At 34.9% G+C, this 9,415-nt stretch overlaps 2 protein-coding genes across 2 annotated transcripts in view; one reads left to right on the top strand and one right to left on the bottom strand.

Moving 5' to 3' along the window:
- Positions 1-8,667, top strand: part of LOC126746770 (coiled-coil domain-containing protein 96-like) — a 32,338-nt gene extending 23,671 nt beyond the window's left edge. Inside the window, exon 11 of the mRNA XM_050455124.1 lies at positions 8,270-8,667. Within this exon, the coding sequence (XP_050311081.1) occupies positions 8,270-8,608 (339 nt within the window). The 3' untranslated portion in view covers positions 8,609-8,667. The remainder of the gene's footprint in view (positions 1-8,269) is intronic.
- Positions 1-9,415, bottom strand: part of LOC126746784 (DNA fragmentation factor subunit beta) — a 148,153-nt gene that overhangs the window by 105,077 nt on the left and 33,661 nt on the right. The window lies entirely within an intron of this gene.

Consider the following 9,415-nt stretch of genomic DNA (forward strand, 5'->3'; position numbering starts at 1 on the left):
ATGTTCTATAATACTAGGGATGTGCTCATGGTTACATTGCATGTTTCAGATATTTTTTTACTAGGATAAAGCTGAATTATTAATTAAAAAACTACGAAAAATGGCCGCATTTTATATGACAATTGTTGCTTAACAGTCCGTGCACCATCTACAATAAAATCGTTAGTTTAACTTGTTTTCCATACTTAGCGCCCTCTAAACGTCGAGGAGTAGAAGCTTCTTTAGTGTCCCGTATATCGGCCAACCTTTCACTTCTTACTGACATCTGTCAAAATAATAGTAATGTTCTATAATAGTAGGGATGTGCTCATGGTTACATTGCATGTTTCAGATATTTTTTTACTAGGATAAAGCTGAATTATTAATTAAAGAACTATGAAAAATGGCCGCATTTTATATGACAATTGATGCTTAACAGTCCGTGCACCATCTACAATAAAATCGTTAGTTTAACTTGTTTTCCATACTTAGCGCCCTCTAACCGTCGAGGAGTAGAAGCTTCTTTAGTGTCCCGTAAACCGGCCAACCTTTCACTTCTTACTGACATCTGTCAAAATAATAGTAATGTTCTATAATAGTAGGGATGTGCTCATGGTTACATTGCATGTTTCAGATATTTTTTTACTAGGATAAAGCTGAATTATTAATTAAAGAACTATGAAAAATGGCCGCATTTTATATGACAATTGATGCTTAACAGTCCGTGCACCATCTACAATAAAATCGTTAGTTTAACTTGTTTTCCATACTTAGCGCCCTCTAACCGTCGAGGAGTAGAAGCTTCTTTAGTGTCCCGTAAACCGGCCAACCTTTCACTTCTTACTGACATCTGTCAAAATAATAGTAATGTTCTATAATAGTAGGGATGTGCTCATGGTTACATTGCATGTTTCAGATATTTTTTTACTAGGATAAAGCTGAATTATTAATTAAAGAACTATGAAAAATGGCCGCATTTTATATGACAATTGATGCTTAACAGTCCGTGCACCATCTACAATAAAATCGTTAGTTTAACTTGTTTTCCATACTTAGCGCCCTCTAAACGTCGAGGAGTAGAAGCTTCTTTAGTGTCCCGTAAACCGGCCAACCTTTCACTTCTTACTGACATCTGTCAAAATAATAGTAATGTTCTATAATACTAGGGATGTGCTCATGGTTACATTGCATGTTTCAGATATTTTTTTACTAGGATAAAGCTGAATTATTAATTAAAAAACTACGAAAAATGGCCGCATTTTATATGACAATTGTTGCTTAACAGTCCGTGCACCATCTACGGTAAAATCGTTAGTTTAACTTGTTTTCCATACTTAGCGCCCTCTAACCGTCGAGGAGTAGAAGCTTCTTTAGTGTCCCGTATATCGGCCAACCTTTCACTTCTTACTGACATCTGTCAAAATAATAGTAATGTTCTATAATACTAGGGATGTGCTCATGGTTACATTACATGTTTCAGAAATGTTTTTACTAGGATAAAGCTGAATTATTAATTAAAGAACTATGAAAAATGGCCGCAGTTTAACTTGTTTTCCATACTTAGCGCCCTCTAAACGTCGAGGAGTAGAAGCTTCTTTAGTGTCCCGTAAACCGGCCAACCTTTCACTTCTTACTGACATCTGTCAAAATAATAGTAATGTTCTATAATACTAGGGATGTGCTCATGGTTACATTGCATATTTCAGAAATTTTTTTACTAGGATAAAGCTGAATTATTAATTAAAGAACTATGAAAAATGGCCGCAGTTTAACTTGTTTTCCATACTTAGCGCCCTCTAAACGTCGAGGAGTAGAAGCTTCTTTAGTGTCCCGTATATCGGCCAACCTTTCACTTCTTACTGACATCTGTCAAAATAATAGTAATGTTCTATAATACTAGGGATGTGCTCATGGTTACATTGCATATTTCAGAATTTTTTTTACTAGGATAAAGCTGAATTATTAATTAAAGAACTATGAAAAATGGCCGCAGTTTAACTTGTTTTCCATACTTAGCGCCCTCTAAACGTCGAGGAGTAGAAGCTTCTTTAGTGTCCCGTAAACCGGCCAACCTTTCACTTCTTACTGACATCTGTCAAAATAATAGTAATGTTCTATAATACTAGGGATGTGCTCATGGTTACATTGCATATTTCAGAATTTTTTTTACTAGGATAAAGCTGAATTATTAATTAAAGAACTATGAAAAATGGCCGCATTTTATATGACAATTGATGCTTAACAGTCCGTGCACCATCTACAATAAAATCGTTAGTTTAACTTGTTTTCCATACTTAGCGCCATCTAAACGTCGAGGAGTAGAAGCTTTCTTTCACTTCTTACTGACATCTGTCAAAATTAATAGTAATGTTCTATAATAGTAGGGATGTGCTCATGGTTACATTACATGTTTCAGAATTTTTTTTACTAGGATAAAGCTGAATTATTAATTAAAGAACTATGAAAAATGGCCGCATTTTATATGACAATTGTTGCTTAACAGTCCGTGCACCATCTACAATAAAATCGTTAGTTTAACTTGTTTTCCATACTTAGCGCCATCTAAACGTCGAGGAGTAGAAGCTTTCTTTCACTTCTTACTGACATCTGTCAAAATTAATAGTAATGTTCTATAATAGTAGGGATGTGCTCATGGTTACATTACATGTTTCAGAATTTTTTTTACTAGGATAAAGCTGAATTATTAATTAAAGAACTATGAAAAATGGCCGCATTTTATATGACAATTGATGCTTAACAGTCCGTGCACCATCTACAATAAAATCGTTAATTTAACTCGTTTTCCATACTTAGCGCCCTCTAACCGTCGAGGAGTAGAAGCTTCTTTAGTGTCCCGTATATCGGCCAACCTTTCACTTCTTACTGACATCTGTCAAAATAATAGTAATGTTCTATAATAGTAGGGATGTGCTCATGGTTACATTACATGTTTCAGAATTTTTTTTACTAGGATAAAGCTGAATTATTAATTAAAGAACTATGAAAAATGGCCGCATTTTATATGACAATTGATGCTTAACAGTCCGTGCACCATCTACAATAAAATCGTTAATTTAACTCGTTTTCCATACTTAGCGCCCTCTAAACGTCGAGGAGTAGAAGCTTCTTTAGTGTCCCGTATATCGGCCAACCTTTCACTTCTTACTGACATCTGTCAAAATAATAGTAATGTTCTATAATAGTAGGGATGTGCTCATGGTTACATTGCATGTTTCAGATATTTTTTTACTAGGATAAAGCTGAATTATTAATTAAAGAACTATGAAAAATGGCCGCATTTTATATGACAATTGATGCTTAACAGTCCGTGCACCATCTACAATAAAATCGTTAGTTTAACTTGTTTTCCATACTTAGCGCCCTCTAAACGTCGAGGAGTAGAAGCTTCTTTAGTGTCCCGTATATCGGCCAACCTTTCACTTCTTACTGACATCTGTCAAAATAATAGTAATGTTCTATAATAGTAGGGATGTGCTCATGGTTACATTGCATATTTCAGAAATTTTTTTACTAGGATAAAGCTGAATTATTAATTAAAGAACTATGAAAAATGGCCGCATTTTATATGACAATTGTTGCTTAACAGTCCGTGCACCATCTACGGTAAAATCGTTAGTTTAACTTGTTTTCCATACTTAGCGCCCTCTAAACGTCGAGGAGTAGAAGCTTCTTTAGTGTCCCGTATATCGGCCAACCTTTCACTTCTTACTGACATCTGTCAAAATAATAGTAATGTTCTATAATAGTAGGGATGTGCTCATGGTTACATTGCATGTTTCAGATATTTTTTTACTAGGATAAAGCTGAATTATTAATTAAAGAACTATGAAAAATGGTCGCATTTTATATGACAATTGTTGCTTAACAGTCCGTGCACCATTTACAATAAAATCGTTAGTTTAACTTGTTTTTCATACTAAGCGCCCTCTAACCGTCGAGGAGTGGAAGCTTCTTTAGTGTCCCGTATATCGGCCAACCTTTCACTTCTTACTGACATCTGTCAAAATAATAGTAATGTTCTATAATACTAGGGATGTGCTCATGGTTACATTGCATGTTTCAGATATTTTTTTACTAGGATAAAGTTGAATTATTAATTAAAAAACTATGAAAAATGGTCGCATTTTATATGACAATTGATGCTTAACAGTCCGTGCACCATCTACGGTAAAATCGTTAGTTTAACTTGTTTTCCATACTTAGCGCCCTCTAAACGTCGAGGAGTAGAAGCTTCTTTAGTGTCCCGTATATCGGCCAACCTTTCACTTCTTACTGACATCTGTCAAAATAATAGTAATGTTCTATAATACTAGGGATGTGCTCATGGTTACATTGCATGTTTCAGATATTTTTTTACTAGGATAAAGCTGAATTATTAATTAAAGAACTATGAAAAATGGTCGCATTTTATATGACAATTGTTGCTTAACAGTCCGTGCACCATTTACAATAAAATCGTTAGTTTAACTTGTTTTCCATACTTAGCGCCCTCTAAACGTCGAGGAGTAGAAGCTTCTTTAGTGTCCCGTATATCGGCCAACCTTTCACTTCTTACTGACATCTGTCAAAATAATAGTAATGTTCTATAATACTAGGGATGTGCTCATGGTTACATTGCATGTTTCAGATATTTTTTTACTAGGATAAAGTTGAATTATTAATTAAAAAACTATGAAAAATGGTCGCATTTTATATGACAATTGATGCTTAACAGTCCGTGCACCATCTACGGTAAAATCGTTAGTTTAACTTGTTTTCCATACTTAGCGCCCTCTAAACGTCGAGGAGTAGAAGCTTCTTTAGTGTCCCGTATATCGGCCAACCTTTCACTTCTTACTGACATCTGTCAAAATAATAGTAATGTTCTATAATACTAGGGATGTGCTCATGATTACATTGCATGTTTCAGAATGTTTTTTACTAGGATAAAGCTGAATTATTAATTAAAGAACTATGAAAAATGGCCGCATTTTATATGACAATTGATGCTTAACAGTCCGTGCACCATCTACGGTAAAATCGTTAGTTTAACTTGTTTTCCATACTTAGCGCCCTCTAAACGTCGAGGAGTAGAAGCTTCTTTAGTGTCCCGTAAACCGGCCAACCTTTCACTTCTTACTGACATCTGTCAAAATAATAGTAATGTTCTATAATAGTAGGGATGTGCTCATGGTTACATTGCATGTTTCAGATATTTTTTTACTAGGATAAAGCTGAATTATTAATTAAAAAACTATGAAAAATGGCCGCATTTTATATGACAATTGTTGCTTAACAGTCCGTGCACCATCTACAATAAAATCGTTAGTTTAACTCATTTTCCATACTTAGCGCCCTCTAACCGTCGAGGAGTAGAAGCTTCTTTAGTGTCCCGTATATCAGCCAACCTTTCACTTCTTACTGACATCTGTCAAAATAATAGTAATGTTCTATAATACTAGGGATGTGCTCATGGTTACATTGCATGTTTCAGATATTTTTTTACTAGGATAAAGTTGAATTATTAATTAAAAAACTATGAAAAATGGTCGCATTTTATATGACAATTGATGCTTAACAGTCCGTGCACCATCTACGGTAAAATCGTTAGTTTAACTTGTTTTCCATACTTAGCGCCCTCTAAACGTCGAGGAGTAGAAGCTTCTTTAGTGTCCCGTATATCGGCCAACCTTTCACTTCTTACTGACATCTGTCAAAATAATAGTAATGTTCTATAATACTAGGGATGTGCTCATGGTTACATTGCATGTTTCAGATATTTTTTTACTAGGATAAAGCTGAATTAATAATTAAAGAACTATGAAAAATGGCCGCATTTTATATGACAATTGTTGCTTAACAGTCCATGCACCATCTACAATAAAATCGTTAATTTAACTCGTTTTCCATACTTAGCGCCCTCTAACCGTCGAGGAGTAGAAGCTTCTTTAGTGTCCCGTATATCGGCCAACCTTTCACTTCTTACTGACATCTGTCAAAATAATAGTAATGTTCTATAATACTAGGGATGTGCTCATGGTTACATTGCATGTTTCAGATATTTTTTTACTAGGATAAAGCTGAATTAATAATTAAAGAACTATGAAAAATGGCCGCATTTTATATGACAATTGTTGCTTAACAGTCCATGCACCATCTACAATAAAATCGTTAATTTAACTCGTTTTCCATACTTAGCGCCCTCTAAGCGTCGAGGAGTAGAAGCTTCTTTAGTGTCCCGTAAACCGGCCAACCTTTCACTTCTTACTGACATCTGTCAAAATAATAGTAATGTTCTATAATACTAGGGATGTGCTCATGATTACATTGCATGTTTCAGAATGTTTTTTACTAGGATAAAGCTGAATTATTAATTAAAGAACTATGAAAAATGGTCGCATTTTATATGACAATTGTTGCTTAACAGTCCGTGCACCATTTACAATAAAATCGTTAGTTTAACTTGTTTTTCATACTAAGCGCCCTCTAACCGTCGAGGAGTGGAAGCTTCTTTAGTGTCCCGTATATCGGCCAACCTTTCACTTCTTACTGACATCTGTCAAAATAATAGTAATGTTCTATAATACTAGGGATGTGCTCATGGTTACATTGCATGTTTCAGATATTTTTTTACTAGGATAAAGCTGAATTAATAATTAAAGAACTATGAAAAATGGCCGCATTTTATATGACAATTGATGCTTAACAGTCCGTGCACCATCTACGGTAAAATCGTTAGTTTAACTTGCTTTCCATACTTAGCGCCCTCTAAACGTCGAGGAGTAGAAGCTTCTTTAGTGTCCCGTATATCGGCCAACCTTTCACTTCTTACTGACATCTGTCAAAATAATAGTAATGTTCTATAATACTAGGGATGTGCTCATGGTTACATTGCATGTTTCAGATATTTTTTTACTAGGATAAAGCTGAATTAATAATTAAAGAACTATGAAAAATGGCCGCATTTTATATGACAATTGTTGCTTAACAGTCCATGCACCATCTACAATAAAATCGTTAATTTAACTCGTTTTCCATACTTAGCGCCCTCTAAGCGTCGAGGAGTAGAAGCTTCTTTAGTGTCCCGTAAACCGGCCAACCTTTCACTTCTTACTGACATCTGTCAAAATAATAGTAATGTTCTATAATACTAGGGATGTGCTCATGATTACATTGCATGTTTCAGAATGTTTTTTACTAGGATAAAGCTGAATTATTAATTAAAGAACTATGAAAAATGGTCGCATTTTATATGACCATTGATGCTTAACAGTCCGTGCACCATCTACAATAAAATCGTTAGTTTAACTTGTTTTCCATACTTAGCGCCCTCTAACCGTCGAGGAGTAGAAGCTTCTTTAGTGTCCCGTAAACCGGCCAACCTTTCACTTTTTACTGACATCTGTCAAAATAATAGTAATGTTCTATAATACTAGGGATGTGCTCATGGTTACATTGCATGTTTCAGATATTTTTTTACTAGGATAAAGCTGAATTATTAATTAAAGAACTATGAAAAATGGCCGCATTTTATATGACAATTGTTGCTTAACAGTCCATGCACCATCTACAATAAAATCGTTAATTTAACTCGTTTTCCATACTTAGCGCCCTCTAAGCGTCGAGGAGTAGAAGCTTCTTTAGTGTCCCGTAAACCGGCCAACCTTTCACTTCTTACTGACATCTGTCAAAATAATAGTAATGTTCTATAATACTAGGGATGTGCTCATGATTACATTGCATGTTTCAGAATGTTTTTTACTAGGATAAAGCTGAATTATTAATTAAAGAACTATGAAAAATGGTCGCATTTTATATGACCATTGATGCTTAACAGTCCGTGCACCATCTACAATAAAATCGTTAGTTTAACTTGTTTTCCATACTTAGCGCCCTCTAAACGTCGAGGAGTAGAAGCTTCTTTAGCGTCCCGTATATCGGCCAACCTTTCACTTCTTACTGACATCTGTCAAAATAATAGTAATGTTCTAGAATACTAAGGATGTGCTCATGGTTACATTGCATGTTTCAGATATTTTTTTACTAGGATAAAGCTGAATTATTAATTAAAGAACTAGGAAAAATGGCCGCATTTTATATGACAATTGATGCTTAACAGTCCGTGCACCATCTACAATAAAATCGTTAGTTTAACTTGTTTTCCATACTTAGCGCCATCTAAACGTCGAGGAGTAGAAGCTTTCTTTCACTTCTTACTGACATCTGTCAAAATTAATAGTAACGTTCTCTAATAGTAGGGATGTGTTCACTGTTACACCGCACATTTCAGACACTGACGGCCGACCTGTCGGCGATAATGAGAGACTACAAAAGGCGCGGCAAACAAATAAAAGTGATCCGTAAAAAGATCGAGACGACGCAGGAGAGTCGTCGCCTTATGGGGCGATCGTCGTCTCGCTTTAAGAGAGAGAGCACGCGCGTGTCCTGTATTAATGACTCCGACGATGACGTCACGGTGAAACCGCAAGTGTATAAGGGACGACCCTCGCTGATGATGCCCCTGCTTGAAAGTACCGTCTTTGACAGTTTGAAGAGTGTCAAGCCGAAAGTTACGTACGACAGGAGGCGGTACCCCGTGGGAATTAAACATAAGAGGGCCGAAGGTTGAACATATTAGTTTATAGATGTAATATTTATATACGTTTAATATACTAGTTTTTGTTTAAATGTTGTGTTTAATGCATAAGTAGCAAAGGCCTGAGCGCATCAGGGGATACGAAGAAGAAGAATTACCGTATGCAGTGTTGCCAAGTCTTATATAAAACTTTGGTTGCGTAATTAGGTAGATATGTACTAAATTATGTTTATTAAGCGATAATTAGTCATGTAAATGGTCGTTTGCCATGTAAAGACATAATAAATTAAAATTTATCTCTAATTAACATAAATGCTTTGGTTAAGTTTATTTGTTTTAAATAAATTACATCCTTATTAGGCGTTAAAGATTGTACTAGTAGAAGTTGTACAAAATATGTTGAAATTAGATAAAATGTACAATTAGTCATACCGACACGGTCCGGATTTTTGACATGAATTGTACTGCTATGTTTGTATTTAATGGTCAATGTCGACATGAAAATTGTACAATTATTGATTCCAACCTGTACATAAATTGGAGCCACTATAACATGTTATAGATCTGTTGTTAATAATTGTACTAATACTGAATTAATTATTCTAGAAGACATTGTACAATTGCTTTAGGCCTCAGTACATTTTTAAATAGTCTCAGTTATTAACTGTACTACGTCACGGAATTTCTTGAGAAGAAATAGTACAATTGATTCCGGTTGTGTATAAAATGTGACTCACAATAAATTCGTTAAAAATTGTACTACATCGAAAAAACTTAATTGTACTACTTCCAGCGATTACGTGAAAACAAAATTGTACATTGGATTCTAATTTGTGTACA

Source organism: Anthonomus grandis, chromosome 18, assembly GCF_022605725.1.
Source record: "Anthonomus grandis grandis chromosome 18, icAntGran1.3, whole genome shotgun sequence".
NCBI lineage: Eukaryota > Metazoa > Arthropoda > Insecta > Coleoptera > Curculionidae > Anthonomus > Anthonomus grandis.